This window comes from Patagioenas fasciata, chromosome 8, assembly GCF_037038585.1.
Source record: "Patagioenas fasciata isolate bPatFas1 chromosome 8, bPatFas1.hap1, whole genome shotgun sequence".
Classification (NCBI taxonomy): Eukaryota; Metazoa; Chordata; class Aves; order Columbiformes; family Columbidae; genus Patagioenas; species Patagioenas fasciata.
This window is the reverse complement of record NC_092527.1, coordinates 34,625,200-34,650,888: the sequence shown is the minus strand read 5'-3', so window position 1 is coordinate 34,650,888 and position 25,689 is coordinate 34,625,200. Positions and strand designations below refer to the sequence as shown.

The 25,689-nt window shown below is 39.3% G+C and overlaps 1 protein-coding gene across 2 annotated transcripts in view; it reads right to left on the bottom strand.

Moving 5' to 3' along the window:
• The window catches only part of FHIP2A (FHF complex subunit HOOK interacting protein 2A), a 33,536-nt gene extending 7,872 nt beyond the window's left edge, over positions 1-25,664 (bottom strand). Inside the window, exons 1-15 of one of the 2 annotated variants that reach the window (XM_065843256.2) lie at positions 25,394-25,664; positions 18,581-18,659; positions 16,500-16,669; positions 14,286-14,390; positions 13,819-13,941; positions 11,271-11,309; positions 9,228-9,521; positions 8,217-8,413; positions 6,917-7,031; positions 6,735-6,811; positions 6,438-6,630; positions 5,042-5,211; positions 4,032-4,175; positions 2,224-2,314; positions 446-589 (exon numbers count right to left, since the gene is read on the bottom strand). In XM_065843256.2, the coding sequence (XP_065699328.1) occupies positions 446-589; positions 2,224-2,314; positions 4,032-4,175; positions 5,042-5,211; positions 6,438-6,630; positions 6,735-6,811; positions 6,917-7,031; positions 8,217-8,413; positions 9,228-9,521; positions 11,271-11,309; positions 13,819-13,941; positions 14,286-14,390; positions 16,500-16,669; positions 18,581-18,659; positions 25,394-25,438 (1,986 nt within the window). In that variant the 5' untranslated portion in view covers positions 25,439-25,664. The remainder of the gene's footprint in view (positions 1-445; positions 590-2,223; positions 2,315-4,031; positions 4,176-5,041; positions 5,212-6,437; positions 6,631-6,734; positions 6,812-6,916; positions 7,032-8,216; positions 8,414-9,227; positions 9,522-11,270; positions 11,310-13,818; positions 13,942-14,285; positions 14,391-16,499; positions 16,670-18,580; positions 18,660-25,393) is intronic. The other variant, XM_065843257.2, reaches the window with a different exon arrangement.
• Between the last annotated feature and the right edge of the window lie 25 nt (positions 25,665-25,689).

Sequence of the window (25,689 nt, the reverse complement as noted above, 5' to 3'; positions counted from 1 at the left end):
CTAAGGAACTGTACAATATGTTATTTGGTGAAAAATGTACATGCTTTCTCAGTGTAAATGCCAGAAAATGAAACAGAACCAGTGATGCTAGTACTGAAGGATTCCTCAGATACTATCTTATCTTCATCTTTTATCTTAAAGATACTATTTTCTTACTCATCAACTTAAATGATATTTCTGGTCAAGAAAACATTTGGTACACAAAAAGGTAGTTAACAAAGATAAGAGAGTTTTTGTTCTCTGCTTTTGTTAAATAATACTGATCACTGTAACATCCTGCAATCTACAGAGACCTGCTACCAAGGACATGAGACATTACACAGTAATACTCATAAGATGCTCAATGGACATCTGAGTGATGAGAATACATGGGACCTTAAGGAGATTAGTCCTTTAGCAGTAATGAAGGCATCAGAAATGGAATTCATAACCTGCTTTTTCTTACCTGATCAAGAATTCTGCCCATTCTTTCAAACAGGACTTTCAAGAAGTGTCCTTCAAAAAATGGTGCTTCTAAATTGCACTTTTCCAAAGACGTGGGATATCCAGGCCACTCCCACCGTAAACAGACGACACAATAATCCCGGAACTAAAAAGAGTAGTGAAGAAAATAGATTCAAACCTCCATGGAAACAATTTAATTTCCTTTTAATAGTCCATATACCTCAAAACCATAATCTGTAGCTAAATAATAAATCTAAGTTCAAAAAGAAATGTCACTCTAATGTAAACACTATCAGTTTCTACGCAGGTACCTCATTTTCTTCTTGACATTCATGCTACTAGGTTAGTTTCAGAAACAATGAGTGGAGAACAAGAATTGCATTCACATACATTATTTTTCTCAGTCCATTACCCCACTTTCACTATATTATGTGTAGTTTATCTCGCTATCCAATTGATACTGCTCCCTAATTCCCAGGAGAGGAAAGGCAGGTGTATGTGCAGGAGATCCAAATGAAAACTACATCAGGGCCTTCTCTCCCCTCTCTGTTTCCTGTCACCCAAACGAGACTTTCTCAGCCTCTGCCTCTGGTTTGCTGTGGGCTGCCTGATGTCTCACTTTCCAGGAATTACACCTTGAAAGGAACACAGGTTAGAGCAGTGAAAACACAGAACCCAGGAACAAACAGTAGCAAAAGAGAGACAAAACAGACCCAGAAATTCTGCACTGCATGTACATTACCTACTTGTGCAGGCTTCCAGGAATAGAAATATGAAAGCAGAACAGCTATTTGGATGTAATAGCAGCAAGAGGCAGGGCTATTCTCAGGGGGAAATATTTTAAGAGTAGCCATATCATTGTCAGGAACTGACAGAAACCAATTCTGTTCTCTAATAACTCCCAGAATACTCTTTTTCCCAAGGCATGAAAGAAATACAAAGATGATATGTATTTTCCGTCATCCAAGAATAGAACATAGGGGAATTTTACATCAACCTTTGTCTCCCTATTTCCTATTTTCTTTCTCCTCAGACTACAGATAAAATGATATAATAAGTACGGAAATTCAAGCTTCCCACCTTAAACTGCTCATATTGAAAGTCAGAGGTTATGGAATATTTATGGAATATAATAGTGCCTACTAAATATAGCTCTCTCAGTTACTCTACTCCTTTGCATTTTTTTTATTTCAGAAGAATCACAGGGCTTCAATAAGAAAGCTGCAAATATATGGTGATTGTCCTTTGACCAAGAAAACTTTAGATTGTTTGTAAGAACAAAACCTGCATTTATTCAAAACTGGAAATCAAACACCTTTCCCTACCTACCAAAACTCCCAACTTCAAACCTGAATGCCTTAGGCTGCGCATTCCCTGTGATGAGCCTTTATTTTTTAAGTCCCAGATTGCATAACTCCTATGCAGCATTTTAATTTCCCTTTAGTCCTTTCAAACAGCTTGGCAGGCGATTCTCCAAGAGAATGCAGATAAATGCAAAAGCAAATTAAGAATCTATCTGCAGTTCAGATAGAATTCTGAACGTATTTGTTATATGAATATTAATGCATTTAATCTCATCCATCATTCCCACTGGAGTAATACAAGGTGGATTCACCATCAAAAGATCTTCAAAGGTAAATCTTCATTAGAAAATAAAAATTGAATTTTCCTATCTTCCATTACCAAAAGATGCATTTAGTAGGACTATTTATAGAACCGTTTGTATATACTCATAGTATTTCAACTTCTCAAGGACTCAGGAAGACTTCACTGACTTACTTGTCTGTGGGCATCTCTGAGGTAAGTGTCATAACCTGTACCCTCCACGTGGTACGATGACTTGGCTTCATCAGGTACAAGACAGAGAAAACTAAAGAGAAAATAAGTACATTAATGAATATCTACAATCCACAGAGCACCACATCAATACTTGCTCACCATTCGTAACAGTGTACACAATACTGAATTGTCTGGCCAATTAATCCACAGATTCTACCATAACTTTATGTGAAGAACAGAGAATACACAATCTATTTAAGTGCATCTATTCTAAGTACTGTTCGTAATAACAAGATATATACTTCAGAACTTTCATATCTAGCACTAGAGGTAAAAATCTCAGTGGAAGCATTTTCTGAGAATTAGCAGACAGAATAGAGACGAACAGGAATATTCATAACCAGGTCAAGTATTTGCTAAAGGTCACACTCAATCTTACTACAGTACGTAGAAAATCTACTGGGGAATAAATGAGCAAAAAGAGAAGGAGAATTGCAGTTAAAATTCCTTTTAACCGACTGCACAAGCAGTTTTATTTACCATAGTTTGTTCTGGTAAAAAACAAATATCTAGGAACATAAATATTTGCCTATAAATGTCCCAGTTACACATAACACTGCCTTTACCAGGTATGTAGTGCAAATACTCTATGTTCTTATTACTTCACCAATATCAGATCTAAAAAGTATCAGGAAATTCTGAATCTTATTAGAGAAGAACAGTCTTTAAACAATAAACCCCTAAAATTTCTGGACACCAAAATAAAACTCAGTCTTTGGGCTCTGTTTCCAAATTTCAGCTTTCTTCACACCCCAGGAACTGCTGGAAGCTCCCGAAATATTTATATGCAGAAATATGTAATAGGTGACTTTTTGTATGGAGTTCATCTTATCTGAAAAAATACAAATTTGCAAAATATTGAAAAACCTGAAAACATTCCTGTTCACTGAGGGAGATGACATGGGGTGAATTCAGGAGACTGTTCTTTGCATCTTTGCTCCAAACCACGTCCACCATAACTATATATAGCAGTACCAGGGGAAAAGGGCAAGGAGTGACAACGCCATCTTCTGCTGCCTGCCCTCGGGCTCCTTGCTTCCTTTGCCTAACACCTTTGATTATTTCTGGATAAGCAGATAGGTCAGCACTGAAATACCAGCGCTGCTTTGCTACCGTGCACTAACAGAGCAAACAGCGTTTGTCCTAATATTAGTCACTAAGAGAATTACATCACTAAGTTGCTTAGAGGAGAGCCACTCCTCTTGGCGATATCCAATTTGCAGGACGTGCAACACGCACAGAGGTGTGTTACAGGTGACAGAGATGCCCCTTGATTTTCAGGGAACAGAAGGTTATCTCTAGCATGGCAATTATTTACTTTTATATATGTGTTTAAGAAAGATTAGGAAGTTTGAGGGCTTTTTTCCCCTGAAACTTTTATGGCAAGACTCCCCAGACTTCTCCAGGACGGTGAAGTCCTGTAACAGCAGATTAAGCATAGCATTTTTTTTTTGAGAAAAGAAAGTTTTATAATCAATGAGGCTTTCATCATTAATTCTGAGTATTCAACTAGACTATTAGCTATAAAGTTCTTCCATTTTTCTCTTTCATGTTGAATTATTTTTACTCATTGTAAGCTCTTATCTTTCAGGAGTCGCTTGCTGATAAAATGCCACATAATTTCCTTCTGTGGAGTCATTTTACCAGCTGGCACAGAATAACACCAGTTACAGAGTACATTTAATTTGCACAGTATGTGCAGACACCCACACATTCAGACATTTCTTTAAGTGTTTGTTTCAACGTACCTATTTACAATTTTATGAACTTCAGTCTTCCCATCATTTCTTGGATGTTCTGGACTGGCAGATGGAGAAGCGCTGAGCCACTCCTGAGTTGACAACGTGTTGTCCGGAGACAGATCAGTAAACAAGGGATCTTCCTCTAGGTCTCTGTAAGATTATAGTAGACAAAAACATAATCATTCACAGAATGTTATGGAAGGTATGTAAATCTCTGGGTCAAAAGGCATGCTCTCTGTTTTTCTTCTCTGAACAACTGAGATGTTTTCCAGGACACTATCATATGCACATCTTTTTACCTAACAAATATATAGAAACACCAACCTTTACAGATACCAAACAAACTTCATTTTGAAGGAAATGCTAACTTCTTGACCTGAACAACATTTTTGACTCATACAAAATCACTGCATTATATCACTTAAACTCACATCTTCTACATGACAGAGAGTTATGCTCCAGGAAATCTTCAGATTATTTTATATAACTCAGAAATATCTAAATTAAGGTGCCTAAAATAGCTGGTGTGACTAGTCCTTACCCCTCCATCAGTAAAAAAAAGGAGTTACAAGAGTCACATAGGGTCTTTAAAAGGATCTTACATAAAGTGTCCCAGAAAAGTTCTTCCATCAAAAAATTATCCCAGAACATAAATATAAGCAAGAAACCCAAGTGACTGACTTCCAGGAATGATCTTATTGAAAAGAATACAAATATGTATAGACTTAAGCTAGGCAGAGGCATAAGTAAATTGATACATGAAGACCTTTGGGTGCCTACTGTTCAGGAAAGAGGCTTTTGATAATTTTAGCTTTGCTGTTACAGTTCTACCGATATCCATAAGTTGCTGATATAATAATTTCTGTATTACTTTATGTATATGGATTAATACATAGAGCAAAGTGCTATCTGTGCTCACTTTTCTTTCAATTACTGAAAAAAAGCCAACTGTTTTGTTCTAAAAATGAGGATCCAAGTTAGCTGTTGTGAACACTTCCCTTAAAAAAGAAACTTACACTGCTCCTGCAATCTGTCCATTCTCTACCATGTCTTTATCTTCTTGACAGAGAGGCTTGTATTCCATATAGTTTCTTTCTTCTAAATTTCTCAGAACCAAGTTATAAAGAATGTGCTCATTGGGTTTTTGCAAAAGGTGCTCAAACATTCGTAAAGTCATTATGCTGATCTGCAACACAAAAAGTGAAAATTCAGTATGTGGAGGCACCGCTGCCTTATACTTTTTACCTTACATCTGGTTTGTACATCCTAGAATATCGCTATTACTTATTAACATTATGGAGGGAAGCAAAAATCCTAAGAGAAATGGGGAAATTGTTACACTGAATGTGGTATAAACACGGATGAAGAGTTCACACACATTTGAAAATCCATATGTGGATGTTATTGTTTTCCTGTAAAACAAAAATTGTTCCAAAATCTGCCCAAAGAACAATACAAAGAACATTCAGAGAACTTACAACTTAGCTTTCCATATTGCAATGAGATCCACCCTGGAAGATGGTTATCATTGTGCCAGTGAGACACACAACATGACTGAATGTTAGTAATAAATACCCAGAATAAAATAAAGTAATACTAGGATACTGTGACTAGAACTACAGGCTAAGATTTTTACATGGAGATATTATGCAGGCTTTTAAAAATAGACTGACTTTAAGTAATACAGAGGCAGTTTTTAAAGATGATTTCAGAGTGCTTAGCTTTGCAAAGATCAACTAATTTATAAACAGAATTGATTCTGATGGGGTGAGCAGGTAAGCATACCGAAAAAAATGGATATGTGAAGGCATAGATCTGTATTTCCGGAAAACTTGGTTTGATTTGAAAAAGCAGAGTGTGGAGGTTGTTTCATGGAAAAAATGAAACAAGCACCTCCTGAGGAGGGATTTTACTCAAGTCAATTATTTTAACAACATTCACTGTGTGTAAAGGGCTTGAAGCTACTATATAGCCTTTCAATTGGCATTGTGTGTATTCTCTGATCACACTTACTTTATATAATAGAAGTCTCTAACTATACCTTACATGATAACACGACAGAATTGACACAACACAGAAAATAAGTGTGACGGAACATATAACAAAGCGCAAATGAAAATGCAATTAAAGAAACTGATTTTCTCCTATCTTATCGATAAGCCAGCCCAATTACATATGCATAGGGGCAAGCAAATTTAGCAAAGAATCTTTATTGGTGGGAACAATGTGCTACCTGGAAAAAACAGTGTCATTTTCTAAAGGGAATTTGCAGGGCTGGCAGTCAGAACTCTTTTCCTTGGCAAAACAAGATAGCTGACACCAAGATGAGAAGACCCCACGACGACGTTTTTACAGCCTCTGCGCAAGACAGAACTGACCAGCAGACATTATTATGTTGTAACCACTTCTCACCTCATCAGAAATATGATCACAGTGCTCAATTAATCTGTGTCGCAATGGATGTCTGTTGATGTCTGTCAAAGTTTCTGGCTCTCTGTGTTCTCCAAGTATAAAATAGACTATTTCCTGCAGCAGTACATCTGAATTCACTTGACGAACGATGCGATGCAATAGTGCAGTCGATGTGAGGATTCCAATCTCTGAACTGCACAAAAAGTTTCATGTCAGATATGCAGTGGATTTCAGCTGAAAAATCAAATCAGCTTGATTCCAATTCTGTTCTGCTGTGTCTTGCAGGATGCTACTCACGTTTGCATCAGCTGGGGTTCCAAAACATCAATGAAAAATCGTTCCCGCATAGCTTTTGCCATAGCAACAGCCGCAGTCTGAAACAAAAGTACAAAATGGTGTGTCTCAAACTAAAAAGCTAAGAAACAACTGGAACTACTTATTTGCTGAATATATTTGTATTCTCAGTAAAAATTTCAAACCTTTTGTGCTTCTTTGATGAGTTGATCACAGTAGTCAAACCATGAAAGAAACGAAATCAACGCTCTTTTCCCTGGAAAAGCAGATGCATCTTCTTTGTGGCTATAGGAATCCAAACTAGACAACACAGGGAAAAATACTTAGTCTGCAAGTAACAGAAAAATCTTGAAATTTATTCTTATTAAACTTAACAGAATAAGTAAAGATGAATGAAGTGAACAGGAAATGTTCATTGCAATGAAGTGAACATGAAAAAAGCTTTTCTGACAGTCTCTACTTATCCAGCAGTGCTATCATCATACAGGTTTTCAGTGGAATGCTAAAGGACACACAGTATAGACAGCAGAATAATTCTGGTTAAGCACTTCTTGAGTCAGAAGGGAAAACTGATCACCTAATCTGTTCTTCCAGGAAACGCAGACCACAGAAACTGAATCAGTAACTCCTGTAGTCAGAGAACCATAAAATGAAGGCAATTTTTCTTCTCTACTCTGTAAACAACCTCAATCAAGTCCACCACGGCCCCACAGTGTATACCTGAACTAGACTGTACCTTTCAGAAAAACACGTGTATCTCAATTTAAAGGCTCTACGGAATCACAAATTCACCATTTTCTTTGGTAAAGCAGTCCAAGTTATTTATACCACCGCTTAAAGTTGGTTTGTCCCTTCTATCTTCAAACTCCAACCACGGGAAACTTTGGTAGTTGTTTTGCACATACCTACTTTTTGCCTCACTACTGATATATCAGGAACAATTCATAATAATGAAGGCAGAGTAGGGAAGAGAAGTATTTTGAGAATCTATCATGGAAGCAGTTAGGCTAGCAGGCATGTATTTTTTACTTCATGCCAGTAAGTTATGCAGTTACTCTTTCCTACTTCTTTTTTACTGAAAAAATTTTGCAACAACAGCCTGTTACCAAATATACTCTTCCTGTCCCCTGCAGCAGCTTACGGTGCTGTGTACAGTTTATGTTTCCTAAATCCTAAACATCCGAACAAGAAAATATTTTGTACCTGATACTGCAGCTACACCACCACAAATTGCTGATGTAATTCAGTGGAAAAACCTGCCCCCTGAGGAATCTCTGCAAGGGACTGGTAGCCAAACCTGGTCGCGTGTCAGAAATCACACGTACCGAAGTCGTACCTTTACTCTGCAGCTGGGATCCCAGCTCTGCTCTTGAGACTTTAGCATGGGGGTGTGAGTATTTTATACATCTTATCTACCTACAGAAAATTAGATTCAGGGAGAGGTATAGTCACCTTGGGTATTAAATACAAAAATAAAATTCTTACCCCCAGTTAATTGCCTCCACTGTTTCAATGTCTAGGGGATCCAGTGACTGAGGCAGGGCTTTGTAGAGAGTGGCCAGCCTGTCTGTCAACAATTCACATAAACAAGTGCTTTGAGTCAGGCACTTGGCAGCTGCTGGTTCTGGCAAACTCACCAAAAGCATGAGACCCTCACAGGCCTTCACTGCTATCCGGCCGTCCTGGCAGAAGGCATGGAAGAATTAATCAGAAGGTGAAAAAAGCTCACTTGAAACCAAGAAGCAAACATCTCTCAAATAAAACCTCTCCATTGCCCCCAGGGAGCGAATGCATTTATTTTTGTTGCCTTTTCAGTCATTAAAATTTAATTCTACTGAATTAAGTAAAACTGCAACCTTCAGGTTGACAGAACTAGTGCTGTAAGTCAGCTTAAAACCAAAACATCAGACAATGTAAACTATCACTTAACAATAATGAGGTACATCATCAGGTTCAGTTTTCTGCTCTCAACACTGCTGTAGTGATTACAGGCTTACCCAACCCTTCTCTGAGTTTTCTGAAAGAACCTAAGTATGAATTCAAGGGTGGAGCTGGGTAAGACATACAGCAGTTGTTTCTAAAAGAAATCAAACCACCACAGATAGCCCAGTGCCTTTACAAAAAAAGTGGGTCTGCTTAAATCAGTACAATTGAAAACATTTTTTTTAATATTCTCTTGTGGTATATTTAACCTAATAATTGCAGCCTGTCTGGGAAACATGCAGCATTCTATAAAACTTGCTCAAAAAACACCTACGTTATCATCAACCAATTTAATATTAATTTTCTCAAATAGTATTTTTACTTTAATCTGAATTGGCAAATAAAATTGTCAATTTACAAAAACTGTCTGGAAAACAAACCTCATTTTGCTTTTGATAGTTGAAATACAGTGTGTCCACACATGTATATTCACTTCTTCTGCCCACTTAACACAGCACCCAAATGATTTCATTTTATTACATAAACATAGAAAAAGAACACCCAACAACTCACGGGACTTTTAGTGAGGTTTAGTAGAGAATTCACTAAATTATAGTCTTGATTTGGACAAGCAGTGGAGGACTCGGGTGATGATGTGACATTTAGTTCATCCAGACTGAACGAGAGATCATCTGCCTGTTGCAGGAGGTCGTCGTCCTTCTCCATTTGCTCCGCTCCAGCAGCAGCGGGCATTTCTTCAGGCTGAACGGGCTGGCCTGTGTCTGTTGCCAAAGAGTCTTGGCCTCTGAGCATGTCTTCTGTGATCACACCTCCTGATTCCTTGGAAGCCATTGCTTTTAACTTGCTCTGCAAAGCATTGTTGTTGCAATTACACAGTTGAAATTACTGTTTATTCTGAAGCATAAATTTACTAAAGGCAAATTTTTGACACCAGCATTTGGAGTAGGTCTCTACAAGGCTAGATGCCGTAACCACGTAGAACGTAATGGGTTGTGGGAGCGTGGCGGTTTTTAAACCTAGAACATTTTTTAATCTGCTTATATTTCTCTTAAGCCTTGTACCATTCTGCTTCAAGTGCCATTTCCAAAGAGATGACATTTTTTTCTGCCCACCAATGAAGGCAAATATTCACTTGCTTTGCCTACTATCTGATAGAGGTTTTTCATTTCCATTTCATTCACCTTTAGACTTCAGCACACACTATAAAACTTTCCTTCCTAGGTCAAGGCCTCAAATTCATCTAATATCTGAAACACTGTTACCAGTTGGTGTCATACAACTAAACTCATTCTAAACTTCTTGAGATTTTATCTTCAACAGCAAAGGGAAAAACAACCCAACTTTAATGACAGCAGAATACTCTCAAGTTGTGTTTCTCACTAAGAAAAAACTCCATAGATTAAATGGAGAGAAAATACCAGAATTTAGCACTGGGCACTGAGTACTATAAGAGACCACAGAGAACCTTCTCAGAAGCTACAAAGCATCTCTACTTAGCCCGAAACAAAGCAACCACCCTGTCTTCCCATCAATCTGTTTTCACAGAAAAAGACATTTAAATTTGTGCTCTGTGATACCAAGAAGCAGCTCACAGCAAGGCAAGAATTCAGTGTTCTTCTGGCATAAGCACGAATGAATAATACTTTATTAGAACCATAAATTAGACTTCAGCACAAGACATTTTTTCAAGTGAGTATAGTAGTGAGATAATAAATCCAAATGGTTTCCCTTCTCTATGACAACACCAAAATTATTACAAATATATCTCAAGCATTAATAATTTAAAAGAGTAACCATTTGGGGTTAATGGAGTTTAGTACATACAAACCAGCAGGGACATCACGGTCTCAGGCAGCAAACTAGAGAACTGCTGTGAATTCTTGCTTGACTGACGTGCATTCATTGTGGAGAATTTGTACAGAATGTTGCGATACACTCATCGAACCAATTCCCTGAAGAGGCAAGCCACTGGTAAAAGCAGCACACCGCATGCTATAAAATAAGTATGATTTTTGACTACACTGGAAAAATTACTCCTTCAACATATATATATATCTGTTTTTACAGTGTGAAATACATAATGCTGCCAAGCAACCAGAATGTGTCTGTCTGATCCATGCTTGTCTATCTCTAAATCTTTTAAAGTCCTCCAGCATCCTTCCATGTATTTTATCAATACACAGGAATATCTGAATCACAACGATGAGCCTCGACCATCAAGCAGAACTAAAGGCTGGAACCGCATTTCACTCCTGCATTATACACTGTTGCTGGCACTACTCAAGTAGCAGGCAGGGTTGCCAAAGAGAAAAGCTACTTTTTTTCAAAAATTAGAAAATATTTTGTTTTACACCAGCCTATTATCTCATGTCTGCACTTTTCTGCCATTCGAAAGGCCGTCGTTTAGCTAAGGCATCACTGAGAAGACTTAACATAAATGTATAAATGCCTCCAGAAATTTGTCCATAGCTCATTGCTCTTCCATTGGCAGGTGACACAAAGTGGTCTGTACACTGAACAACGCACAGGCAGAGTTTTTGCGTGTATTTAAGCTTCTATTGCCTAATCATGCAATTCTGCAGCTTAGCTGCTCACCTGCCTCCTGTAAAGGTGCAAAACAGGATCCTGAATGACCTAACAGAAAAGGTGACATAAAACACATCGTCAACGCTAGATGAAGCACTCCTCTAATTGAATTCCGCACCAACAGAGAGTGGACAACATTAAAATACATTTTTATATTTTCATGATATGTAACTATCAGAGTTTCAAAATCTGTGGTGGATGATGTTGTGTCTAAGTTCAGGTAGATTTAAAAAGAATTCTGTGAAAAAATGAAGTGCTATCACAGCTAACGAGAATCTCTACTTAATTCGTGGTGAGAAATAGAAAGCTGGTAATTTGTAGTAATGAAAGTAGAAGCGAACAGTAAAACTACTGTTCAGTTTATGAAATGCAGGTACAACTTTTTAATGGACACTGTATTAGAACTTGTTTAATGTCTCAAGAGTAGAAACAGAAACATAGAGAACCAAGTGTCCCTTTGCATGGAACCAGTTGCAAGGAAAATCCTCGTGTAAGACGCGATGAGATGGGGCAAACGAGTAAGGAACACCACGAGTTAACAAGTTTAGCATAAAATAATAATGACTGAAATAGAGGTGATAAGTCAAACATTCTTATGTATGTTCTTTCTATGCAAAACCAAGGAAAACTCGGTCTAAAGAAAGGAATAAATTAAAGCCAAAATAAAATTTGTATACTGATTTTAAAGGTTTAAAAAGTAGAATCCAGTTCCTCCAGTGTTTATTTCCACAACAAAAGTAACTTGCTGAAGAGACAGATAGGCCATAGAGCCTTACTGGTTATGCAATATAGGTGAAAGATTTTACTAAAATATAAACAGCACTCTATCAACAAACTATTCGATACAGAAATGACATGAACAAAGGAAATAAAGCGTTTGTACATACTCCATTTTTTATGTTCATAAAATACTGCAGAAACTGATCAGGAAAAGTCAAAGAAGGAAGCAAACCTGACAGATACAAACAGACTGCTTTGGAGAGACCTATCTGCATTTCAGTGTATAAAGTGATGGGAGATTTGAGAGACAAATGCCATTGAATTCTGTAAATTTACCCTTTCATGCATTTGAAGGTCAAAAACAACAACAGCACCTCAAAGAGGCATAGACATGTACAACCAGAATATTCTGTTCTAATATAGTAGAACTCTGCACCCCAAACACCTTATCTGGAAACAACTATCAGATGTTGTGAAGACGTGTGCCTTAGGCTATGACATTTAGAGTAATGTTGTGAAGGAAACAGGAGCTACAAGAAATGTTCTCCAGCTTGCCTGAACTCTATCACCAGCATTCTGTGAAACTAGAGATCTCTCTAAAATTTGGAATCATGTTTTTCCATGTCTGATTTTTAATACTGTAATCATGATATTTTGGGGAAGAACACTGATGTCTAACAAAACACTTGAGGTTCTTTTATGATTGGGGTTCTCAGGTTGGACTTCAAGGGCATTATTTGAGTGTAAGAGTCATTCAGAGGGTTCTTTTCAAACCACACAACTTACAAAAATTACATTGAAAGTAATCCTGGTTTGGACTTCTACCATACTCTGAGTGTAAAATACCTAGTAGCTTGCTTCTGAGTGCTTCTCGTGTTCAAACACTAACTTCTCAATCCTTACACCATTTCTACTGCTTGTGTAACTACAGTGGATACAATGGCAATCAGGGTGGTATTTAATTAAGGTAAAAATAAACTCAAGATGAATTCTTTACCTTATAAGTGATATCCATATACTCAGTGGAAAATAACGTATCTGTGGTTTAGCAGCCTCTGCTGTTACAGATCTTGTTTGTGAAAAGCTTTTGAAATATTCCTGAAGGACACTATATCTACATCTCTTCACCATAGGAAACACCAAAGTGGGAGCAGAAGGCTTTTCTAAATGGACTTTTATAAATTAAACTTTTTATGCTCCTTCTACATGGGAACAGAAAGTCAGTCTAGAAATTATCTCTCCTCCCACTCTGATTTCATCAATGCCACATATTAAGTTCAAAGAGGGAGTGAAGATTTCTGGCTTTCCTACAGCCAGTAAATAATGTCATGTTGTAGATTGTGAGGTGGCACTGCAGCTACACCATATGTGCCACTGCCAAATAAGGGCCCAATCCTGCAGAACACTTTGCAACTTGCAAGGTTCCAATGCCTCATGCAATATGTCCCTTAGTCTTTATTGGGCTGAAGACAAAACAACACCAGAAATCCAAAGTCTCACCCAATGTTCTACACTACGATTCATATCCCTACTCTAAAAGTCCTTTCACTACAAATGACAAGGACATCAGGCAGGTATATTTGTGAGCTCTGAATGAAACTCTAGTAAAAATAACCAGATGTATCAACTCTCTGGAAGAAAAACAAACAAACCAAAACAAACAAACCCCCTCCCAAAACCAACCAAACACCCCACACACACCTGTTTTCTAATATTGCAGAAAAAACCCAGAGTGAATGAAAACTCAGTTATGAAGCACAATGTGATATCTCCGGTTCCCTATTAGATTTTGTCTGTGACACTGTAAATACACCTGGAAGTGATTGATTTGATTTACCTCAAGGAAGAAGTTGACCAGGTATGGATCCTGTTTCAGCTTTGCACACACTATACACAGAAACTGAATTTCTTCATTTTCTGTTGGTGTTGCCAGGACTTCACCACAGAGTCTGATTAATTTCTGTCACATAAAGAAAAGTGAACAATTAGAGAGCAAGTTATAGCTTTTTCTGGGAATGACAGACTGAATTATTTTTCTATATACATACTACAAAGATTTATGATTATTGACTTGAACATTTGCTCCAGATTTCGATCGCTATGAACAAGATTTCTTTATTACTTATGACTTGCATTGCAGGGGCAGTTCAAGGCTTTAATCGTCAATACGTTAAAACTGATACTGCACTCGAGCAGTTTCTTTAACTCACTTGACAATGGAAGAATTAAAGATACTATTAGATACAGCAGAGTAAGAGAAACCTGTCATGCAAAACCACAGTTTACTTAAAATGTGAACACTACCTGCACTGGTCTATGCACATTTATGTGGGGAAGAAGAGGTTGCCGTATTCTTCCAAGAAGTTTTGTATAAAAAGCCAAAACTTGCTGTTTCATTCCTGGAGGACACTGAAACAAAACCAGATTAACAATAACAAAAATACAAGTGCAGAGAGAAACACAGATGCAAATTTGTCACTCAAAATGGCTAAAGAAACAGCAATAATTTATCTGAAAGTATTTTTTTAAATATCATCATCTGTTAACATATTCCTTTTATCAATATGGACAGAGATCAACAAAAAATGTTGCATCTCATGACTGTTTTCTTTTTCAGATTATTCATACTTTCAGTTAATTGCTCTAGTGCAGACTTCTACTGGTCTTTCCATGAAATATTCGCTATCAATACAGTGCTAAGGGGAAATCAACCGAATTAACTGGCTACAGATCAGCTGTCTTTTACGGTACTGTGCCACAAAATCCAGCAATTCAGTGAGTCAGCACACGCAAATATACAATGATAAACTATAAACATCTTAATGTCTACAAAAGCTTTTTAAATTAATGTGCAATCAACCTTAACAGATAAAGTGTTTATAAATGCACAGATGTTCCAGGACAAGAGAAAGCTGTTGTTTTCCCTGAGATTCAGCAGAATATAAATCATAAATAAACCTCGTTCTACTGTCCCTCATGCATATCACATGAAAGTACTTCTTTACCTCCATGAGATCTGATGGCTCGTGGTCCTTGATGTACCTTTGTTTCTAGCTAAATCCCTCCTGACTCTAACGTGTTCTACCATGTTAACAAATGCTGTTATTCCATAGGTTAATTTTAAACCACATCATTTCCTTCATCTGGTTCACTGCACAGGTGAATGGAGCATGGGTGGCAAGAGCCAACAATGGCAGTTGCACAACCTGGTTCTCCTTCCAAGGTAATTATCCTTAGATTGTTCATCCCTAATTGTCACTCAGTTGTCAAGCAATCCATTGAAAAGCATGGCCAACTGTGTACCATCAGGGTGCACCTACAATCATGTAGTAAGTCTAAGTGGTTGCTGTGAAAAGATATTATTCATTTTGCAGCAGATCTCTGCAACATCTTGCAAGCACTGAACTGTGTGTTTACTTCAGATGTATCAACTCGCAAGTGGTAAAGGATAAAGACAGGCTGTACAAGAATTGCTTGTGCAGGCGTATTTGCATGAGTGCAAAATGACTTCTCTCAACTCTTAAAAACATATTACTAATTACCCGCTTCACATATGTCACCATTTCATCTCAGCTCCTTGGCAAAGTTTATAGATTACTGAACGAGCTGTATTTCTGAGCAAGTATTTTCAATTCATCAGGTATCTCAGCCTGATCGTACGACAGCTGGTAGAGCAACAGAAATCATAGAGCTCTCATCCTTCCAGAGCAAGGAACAGTTCAGGCTCAGACAGCAAGTACCCTGCATTGTCTACATATGTAAAATCCAGTAGATTAAAAACTCACAACCTGTAAAAGACTGACTGAGAATGAAACAACAGAGAGCTCCATTTATACTTGGAATAGAATATACCATGATTTCTAACTCATCTGTATCATGATACAAAAAGTTCTAGCACAAGGGCTGCTGAGCTATTTCACCCCATGATCCCACCAGCCCCACACATTTGAGCTCTTAAGTCTGCCAAGACACACACCAACAAGAATCCACCAAGACTACAAAGATAATTTCCCAAGTGCCACAAAGCAGACCTGAGAAGAACCAGACAACACTGCCAAGGGCTGCACTCATACCAAAAACTCAGCTGTGAAAGCTGTCTGGGGATCAGCTTAAATTAGTGTTTTCTGTCATAGAAGTCTTTCTGAGCAGCAACTCATCACATTCAGAAAAATTAAACAAAATTAGTATTTAATACACCACTTTTCACCCAAGAATCTCCCAACACTGAACAAATGACAGGAAGGGACTGTCTTGTAGAAGCCAGAAAAATTCTAGACTAAAAAATATGTTTCATCTCCTTCTGGCTTCACAGTCAATGTTAACAGTGGTGAGTAATGAATCTCAGAGTTCTGCCTTAGCATCTCTCTGGTTGTCTCACTCTTGTAATAGTGTCGGTAACATAAGCAAACAGCTCTTTGCTAGAGTTCAGTGTCCCACACTACCACCTACTGTAGAACTTCAGTCCCTATTACAATCGGGAGCTCACACAAAAGATAATCTCAGCTGAGAAGTACGTACATCAGCTTTTCCTAGTGTGTAAAGTGTCTCCAAAATCTTGTGATGTAGCAAATATTCCATACATGGTCCTGTTTCTCCTGATTCTCTCTCATTTTCTTCTTGAACTAAAATATCCAACATTTGTTCCAGGTGAGAAGGAATGTTGGTATCAGTCACGGGAGCTTTGTCATCTAAACAGAAGAGACGAGCAATTAAGAATGATTAAAATATTGTCCTCTCTTTTCTTAAGTTCAGTTCCAAATTTCAGATTCAAAACCATGACCACTCATCTTTTATATAGTATGTAAGTTTTTCAACATGTCTTAAATCAAATTTTCAGAACCGTATCTGGAAATGTAAACTGGAATATGCACCAGGTAGATATTTAACCTTGCAATGGGGAAAAGGTGAAATGCCAATTTCAAAACATGTGTTAATTACACAGTCAAAAAGGAAAACTTTTAAAGCCAGAAACCAAGCTTAGGGAGAGAAATGTTCAACTCCCAATTTTCCGGTTAGTATCCACCCTGTCCTGATAACTTCCTCTTTCACTCCTCACACAGAAATTGGGAAATCTATAAACAGCCTCTAACATCAGCTCAATGTGCAGCTGAGCAGTTTCTTTACAAACTCGATAATAAATACTTTTTCTAATAGTAACAACAAAGAAAACCCAAACTCTATGCTGCTTATTCTTCCAAAGTTTATATATTTGTCTTTTATACTTTCTGCATTGAGGTAGCATTCTGTCAAACTTGAGGAAGGAAAGAATAATACTCTGATTTCATTACACTAAAGTCATGGAACTGTCACGGATTTACGGCACTGGCAGTGGGAGCTGGCACTAACATGTTGTAGTGCACGTCCTCACATGGAGATTTTCCATTTTATTTTTTTCAGTGACATGCTACTTGAAATATAGCCCACTAGAGAAATGGTTACTACTTCTTACGCAATAACCTAAAAATAACTGTCACTTGCATGCAAATGGCAACAAGATCACAAAGGAAAACTGCCATGTCAGAGTGATTTTGATCTCTACCACAACCTTCAGTTAGCCTGGAGTGTTTTGCTTGAGTTTCCTGGGCATAATTCTGCTCCCACTGCAGAGGACAGAAGTACATCCACTGGGTGGAAACGTGTTTTCCACCAGACTTTTGAAAGTCTGGCAGAGAGGTCAGCTTTTATTCCGCGCCACATAATCGCAGGTATCAGTTTTCTCCTACCACCCTGTCATTTCTACCTTGGGAAACATCACATAGCGTTCCGAAAGATGGGTGTTTAGGACCAAGGGTCGAGTTTCAGCTTCTAAGAGTAAATATTGATCTAAACAAGATCACCAGGCCCAGACACAAATACAGATTCAACAGCTATGCTAGCAGAAATGCAGAACTTGAGGAAAGCATGGTAACATTCACTTTTAAAACTTAATAGTTTAATAACTAAGACTAAAAATTAAAAATCTAAATGTTGTGTAACTGTTGTAGGAAACCATGGAAAAGTTTAAGAAAAAGCAACTAAAGCCATATTTCATCAGAATACCCATTTTTTAGAAGAGCAAAGTAAGGGCTGGATAAGTTTTAACAAAATGTATTCTAAACCTTCTCATCAACTCACTTTTCAGAACTATGTTATCAAAACATCTTTCATGGCAACAAGACACTAAAGAAAAAACACCTAATACTGAGCACACAGAGTTCAGATGGTCTGGTAAAATCTATGACCACAAAATATATGTTGTTAAAATCTTGGAAAGAAGAAGAAAATCCCTGATGCAAAACAATAAAAAGGTCAACAGCAGGAACTACATTTCTGTACTTGTCTGTTCGGATTAAACAGAACATGTGAAGACAGAAATTGGGTCAGACATGAAAAGGTACAATTCTCTACATGGTACTCAGGAAAGACCTTCCCGCAATCATTTTTTTACCTACTTTTTAAGGGTACACAATATTTTTAATTACTAATAATTATTGTTGGCATTTTGAGAAAAGACACGACTCATTTTAGTAGTCCTTAATGTTTACTTTTTAACAACACTGAAATTGGGAATTCTAGTTTTCACAATAAAGAGACAAAACCAGAATGTTTTCTTCTTTTACCTGATGTCTCTATGTAGTAATGAGTGATTGCTTTCCAGTGGTAAACAAAATCTTCTTGTAATGGAAGGGAAGGTGCGAGCTATAGGGAAAAAAAATAACAAACAAAAACCAGTTAGGAATGAAATAAACATATTTCCTTAGAGATTAAATTGAATTTTATTTTATACTTGGAAGCAAACCACTGCAGACTAGTGCTACAATTCTTACTCTATGCTCTTTTACCTTTAACAAGGACAACATACATTATTCATGCCAAAAGCCCCATGTCATATTGCCTAGACTGTGAACATCAGTAATAATCTCTGTGATGTCTCTATGATCAGACAATCTATTTGAAGCAACAAAAGCAATCGCTCATACAGCAAAGCAACAATAGAAACATAGGTTAGAATTCTTTAGCTCTCAGTTTTGTCCTGTCGAAAAAAACCATGTTCTTTTACATTTGCTGTTGGAGCCATCATCCCTTTCTGTACACTCTGTTCTCTCTCCCTCTGCTCCCTCAAAAATACTGAACAGCTGCTTCATATAGTTTTTGCCATGCCTTTTACTCCTGTTAACCACAACTTTTAAAATAACTTTCTTTTTTTTTGCACATCAGGCAGATCACCACAGCTTGACTGGTTGTTCTTTTTTTAAACAAATTCACTTCTTATTTCCCTTCAGAACCCACAGATACCACATTCTGAATTTCTTTAGTGTCTCCTCGTAGGACCTAAAAAGTGTTGAGTTGCCTCAGCTCTTGTACAAAAAGAAGCACATAGTTCAGACATCTGTATAATCTTCACTGGGTACTGCTGGTCTCTGAAAAAGCCTTGGAAGTTCTCCACATCAACCTTTTATTTTACTTGAATTTAATGACAATAAAATTTATCTTGGCAAAGACATAAAGCCCTGTATACGAACAGCGTGCCCTGCTGTGACAAGAAAGTGGAATGCTAATTGTTAACAACCCTTTGCAGATAGAACTTTGAAACGTAAGACTTTAAAAAGGCAGTGATAAGTATCTACACCTGCATCCTGTGTGGAAATGTGTCCTTACAAACAGCAGTGAGGAAATAAAGCTGACATTGCTTATCCATTCCCTGACAGTCTGTGGGCTCATTAAGTCTTCCATACTTCCAGGGCTGGGCCCTGAGAGCAGCACTTCAGCTACCACAGAAGAAATATCAGGACATCACACACTGGACAAAACTAGTTTATTTTACTAAGAACTCTACTAGGTTATTGAAATTCAGAAGAAAACCTGAACAAACTGAAGACCGAGCACATGATATTTTGTATCATACGCCATATATCACACTTGCTACTGTAGATGTGTACTTCAAGCAATGTAATGATCATTTTGCATCTTTCTGTAATAAAACTATACCTAAAACTCAACTTGGGCTGATGAATGGCAGAGAGATCACTTTTGAGGAATACCAGGTCTTTTAGACCACTCTACTTCCAAAGTAATACATAATAGATAACATTAAAGATTTATCCTTGACTGATGTGATTTTCCTCTCTGCTGCTTCTAGCCTCATCTGCCTCGAGATGAATTTAGTGCCTCTGAGCAGTGCCAGGAAAAGGATTTCACTTCTCAGCACTGTCAATAATTTATCCACCGCGGGAGAGAACTGTGCATACAGACATTCTCCCTCCCAACAAACGCCTCCAGGGACTCCTCTCAGAGGTGAAAAGGTAACTCAGGGACAGGTCCTGCCATTTTTAATTAAAATATTCAGTGATTTGAGAGTCTTCTCTGTCAAGGACTGCAAGACAGAGTTACCAAACAGAGATACCATTAGTGTATGCGTGCACCTGTGCTTGTGTGTACATGTTCACCTATTGGGAACATTCAATCGACCTTGACACCAATTGTACCTGGTGATACAGAGCTGCGGCAGCTTCACCTACATTGAGCTACCAGACTCAACAACTCCTAATGATACAGAAAAATGGTATTTCTTTACTTGTTCAGTTAAAGTATTGCCACCCCCGAATTCCTCTTCCCACCGCAGATGGACATAGATGGATATCTGCTTTTTACAGCACAGCTGTTCTCAGGAATATTTAACAGAGATGTAACTCCAGCAATGATATGTATTATTCTGAGAGAGGCATCCTACTGACAAAAAATAGCCCAATCCTCTTAACTGAGTTAGTTATTCAGACACAACATCAAGGTACAAACCAAGACTAAGGTACCAGCTTAAACACAAAGAAAGCCCAGCACTGGAAAGCATTGGAAAAATGTAAGGTCCCGAACACTTGGTTGACATGCTTTAACCCTACTAGGACAGGTAATCCTAGGGTGAAGCTGTAATTTCTATTTTGGGATGAATTATTAGCTACCAGCTGAAAAGAAATATGTCACAGTTGCCAACCTGAATAATCACTCTTTTTTAAAAGTGCACATAATGGTGAAGGCCATTAACTCCTGCTATTTGTCTAATTTGAAGGAATTACCTTGAAAGTGCAGTTATTTCTCACAGTTATATTAATTAATTTTGATGTAATTACGCATGTTCTTACTAATTTTGAACTATCAGTTCCTAATCTCAAAGTGAAGTTTTCCTCCTTCGGGGAAAAAAACCTAACCTCTCAAAGATTGCAGCGTGGGTGTTGGTATATCAAATAGCCAAAACTCACTGAACACTCCTAAAAACCAGCCCATTTGAGCAGACATTGATTAGCTCTTCCATCTGGTCCCCAACTCCAGCAGTCCAGCTCCTGGGACTGAACGAGTGTTCTCATTTACGAGCTAAATTTAACACATGCTGCCTTATCATTCTGGTGACAATACGTTACTAATGATCAAACCCAAAAGAAGTGCTGTTCTCAGGAGAACTATCGATCTTTGACCAGAACTACAGCCTGTTCATTATAAAATCTGTCCAAAATACAATTCCACGTAGTTTTCAGAAGTATATAGAATTTGTGTTTAGGCAGGAAAATAAAATAATTTCAAGAGCAAAGAAACCTATAAATATTCAGTATTTAACAGCAATTCCTTTGTGAATTTAAAAATTATTGTCCTATTTTTCACGTGTGATTTTCAGAAGTGCAGTTCAATACAAAAAGAATGGAAACAACCAAAGCTGTTGATAGCCTGCAATATCTTTTGGACTAGTCCACAAAATAAAGAAAACACTGTATAAAAGAATAACAGGTACTGTCTGGTCAGAAAAAGAAAGCAGAAACTGGGCAAAAAAATAAATGAAGAAGTCCATTCACAGTCCCCTGACTAAAACAAGGAAAACTGCAGCAGTTGCTTGATTCTTTTTCTTCAGTCCTACTACTTTACCAGTGTGAAGGTTTGCCCCGAGGGAAAATCTGGAAAAAGACTAACGCTTGAACGTTTACTTTATTTCTTCAGCTGGGAAATGAACAGAATTTATAATGGTCACTGCTTTCAAGTATAAAATTAAGACTGCACATGTTTGCAAGCCATGTATTAAATTTTATCATCATAATTTGTTAATAGCAGCACAGTATCAAAGCAATCGGTAATGGGAGGTCATTACATCTAGTAAAGTGGTTTCAAGAATAGATCTTGTTCTGAGCAGCTATTCAGTTAATGATTTTGGTCTAGTACCTGTAGCAAATGACTCAGTTTCTTTCACAGCTCAGCTTTGCCTCAAAACATGAACAGAAAAGAAACTACATATGAGCATTTTAAGGTACCAGTGTAAGAGATACAGTGGAATAACAGGATGGTAGAGAGGGGTCCCAAAAATGTGCAACAGACCCCAAAATCTAAATTCACTCCCAAATACTGAAAGAGTGACAGAATAATCTTATTTGACAGAAAATTGCAAAATTCAAAACAAAAACAATCATATTTTTCCTGCTTAAGGTAGACAGCTCAAAAATATCCTTTTGAGTTCACTGTTAAGATGAAACATATCCTGATAGCCCAAATCAAACACAAACAGAAGTCCTCTGAAGACTGAGTGACCACTTTACAGACAAGGTATTTTGTCTAGGGAAATATGAGTGAAAAGCACAAGATAAGAGAAAAAAATAAGTCTAACTTGCTGCTTTGTTATTGTGCACTACATTTTGTACATTCCTGAGAATGTGGCACTCCTGGAATACGTCTGGGATAAAAGTATATCAGAAATGCATAGCAAAAAGCAAACATCTCGCAGACAAGCTGTATATAAACTGTCACAGATTCATTAAGATTAACCTCATAAAATACTCCCATGTGCACTAGATCATCAACCTTTGGAACTCCTCGTCATAGTTCAGAGAGGTGGCATATTGAGGGGAAGATAATGATTATCTAATAACACAGGAACTATTATTATTTAAACACATCTCTCAGTTTGCAGGCCCAGAGGCCCTGAGGCAGGACAGGAACATTTTTAAAAGTGACACGCAGGAGAAAGGAGAGGGGAGAAGGGATATCCAACCATCCTGATTTAAAGTCATCCTCCCAGGGAAAGCCAAGCCTAGGCACTTGGAGTGTATTTAAGTGTCCAGCTCAGCTGAAACCTGTTCAGCTGCAGCTGAATTCCTCTGGGATGTAGAAACTGAAAATCTTTGAGAATTTATATCTTAGTTACCAGTTATGTTGTTAATATTGAGGGCTGAAATAGGGTCTACTTGAGGTTGCATGAGCTATACTTCCTCCACTCCAAATTCTCTAGGTTCTGAAAACAGCAGGCTGCATCAAGATGGACTTCTCTAATATTTAGGATTTACACCAATTTTCAGATTTACACCATCATTTTCAGAGTAGAAATGCTAAACAGCCCACACACTTCAGTTAAAGAGAGAATGAAACAATGATCTGAAGTCACATACAGCCCCCAGACTGGTTAAAAGTTTCTATTTCTCAGTTCTGTGCCTGAATTACTAGGTCAAACTTCGCAGCTGAAGTAAGAAACATTCTTAACATCCTCTTGCTTTTGTGATTCCATGTTTCTTTCCTAGCATGTGGTGTTTGGTATTTGTCACAACCCTGCAAATGCGGTTTAGTGCAGTATTTATTATAAGGAGATCCATCACAGTGCTGTTAGCAGGATGAGGCAATTCTAAAAGGGACACCAGAGTTGAACAAGGATATACAGCATGTTGTTTGATAGCTGTCACTTGCAGAGTGATGTTATCAAACTCTATTTCTCTTTGAGTTTTTTTTAATCACCATTCTTAATAAAGATTGTCTAGCCCCTACTACATCTGCTTTTCCCCTTTTTCATTCAACTCGTTCTCATTCATTTTTCCTAGTTTTTTACGGATCTCAAGTAAATCAAGGGGGGGGTGTTTGTTGGGTTTTTTTGCTTTGTACACATCACTAATCCAAATATTCTTCTAGGAGTAACTTTTATTAGCTATCTTGGATTGGTAAGCCTGAACGAATAACTTCTCCTTCACTCCTGCATCTCTTAGTCATCCAGCCTTATTCAAAAATGTGGCACATCTCCCTATAACAAGATTTCTTTAGGCAGGCAGCCACTAATTTCTGTTTCTCCTCCAGGGAGAGGAGGCACTGAAGGCATTCATATGTGGTCACAGAGAGTTTTCAAGTAAGTCACTTCATCATTACTTAAAACATTTATTTCCAATTGCCACTCTACCACTAAAAGAGGAAACTAGGAACCTGCAAGTAATTAATACATGCTTAACTTTAAACCCTGAATAGTCCCACTAAAGACTGCGGAACCACAGGCAGAAATAAAGTCAAGCATATGTCAAGTATATGCAGCAAAGCACACACTGATGCACAAAGGGTGCACCTCACATGAGGTAGGATTTGCCATGCAAGGCTCTTTTTTTCAACCATTTCAACCATTTCCCTTCAACACTTTCCACCTTCCCTGCCAGCAGTATTCCACAAACAGTTTTTAGCCCCTAACCAAAGATACGCCTCTTCTAACTCAGTCTCGCAGGTGCCCTGGCTTACTGAGAAAGGTGCTGAATGCCCAGACATTACCACCAGGACCCACCTCGCCCAAAAGCAAACACAAATAAATCGTGTAGACGGTAAACAGGCACTAAATCAGCAGGCAGCTGGACGCGGCCTACAGAAATGGCAGCAGCATCAGAACCAAGCCCTGGTGCTTCCCTGTCCCCAGGGCAGCCCTGGGCTCAGAGCGTGAGGCTCCGTGACGAAATCTGACTGAACATACACAACTCCAGGTCCTCTCCGCTTCCTCTTCCACCCCACCCAAATTAAAAAAAAAAGGGGGGGGGGGATGAAAACATGGGTTTGGAAGAGACCACAACACACAAAAGCACCAGAGACAGCGACTGCCATTGTCTGCTGCCCACGACAAGAAGAAAATCCCCAGAAGTCTGCTGAATTCACCCCCTTTCTCAGTAGCCGTGCGGAAGGCGCCCAGCACGGCCGGGCCAGGGCCGCCCTCAGGCCCCGCGCAGCCTCCGGGCCCGCTTGGAAGAGCTTTGCCGGGGCAGCCCCGGGCTGCTCCCGCCGGGCCGGCCGCAGAGCCCCGGCTGCAGCCGCTCCCTCCCCTCGGCAGCCCCGGCCCGCGCTGGGGCAACTCGCTCCCTTGGCGGGCACCGCTCGGGGCCGCCGCTGGCCGCGGCCTGTGCGGGTACCTCGGCTTCCGCCTCCCTGCCCCGCGGCACGGGCGAGCCGGGATCGGCGGGGCCGCGGCTGCCGGCGAATATGCCACTCGGCAAGGCCCCTGGCCCCGGCAGCGAGCCCTGGGAGAGGCGGCAGGCCCGAGGCACCGCGCTTAGGGGCCGGACCGGGCCGGGCCGCCCGCTCCGCGCCGCTGCTCCCCGCGGGGCCCGCTCGGCGGCTGGGCCCGGTTCGCATCCCCGGCTTGGCGTGGCCGGGCCCGCCGGCGGCCTTACCGCCTCCACGGCGTGCTGCAGGATGGAGGTGAACTTGGAGAACATCCTGTCCCGCGACTGCAGCAGCCGCTGCCGGGAGGACCGCGAGAGCTCCTCGATCCGCCGCCGCCGCTCCAGGGTGAGGGCTGCATGCGGGGGCTTGGCCGCGGAGATCGGGCGGGCGGGCGGCCGCCGGCTCTGCCTCTCGCTCCCCGGCGGACACCGTGGCACTGACTCCGCCGGGCTGCGGCGCCGGCTGCCAAGGCTCCGGGTGTCCGCCCCGCCGCGGCCTGCAGGGGCCGCCACCCTCCGCACGC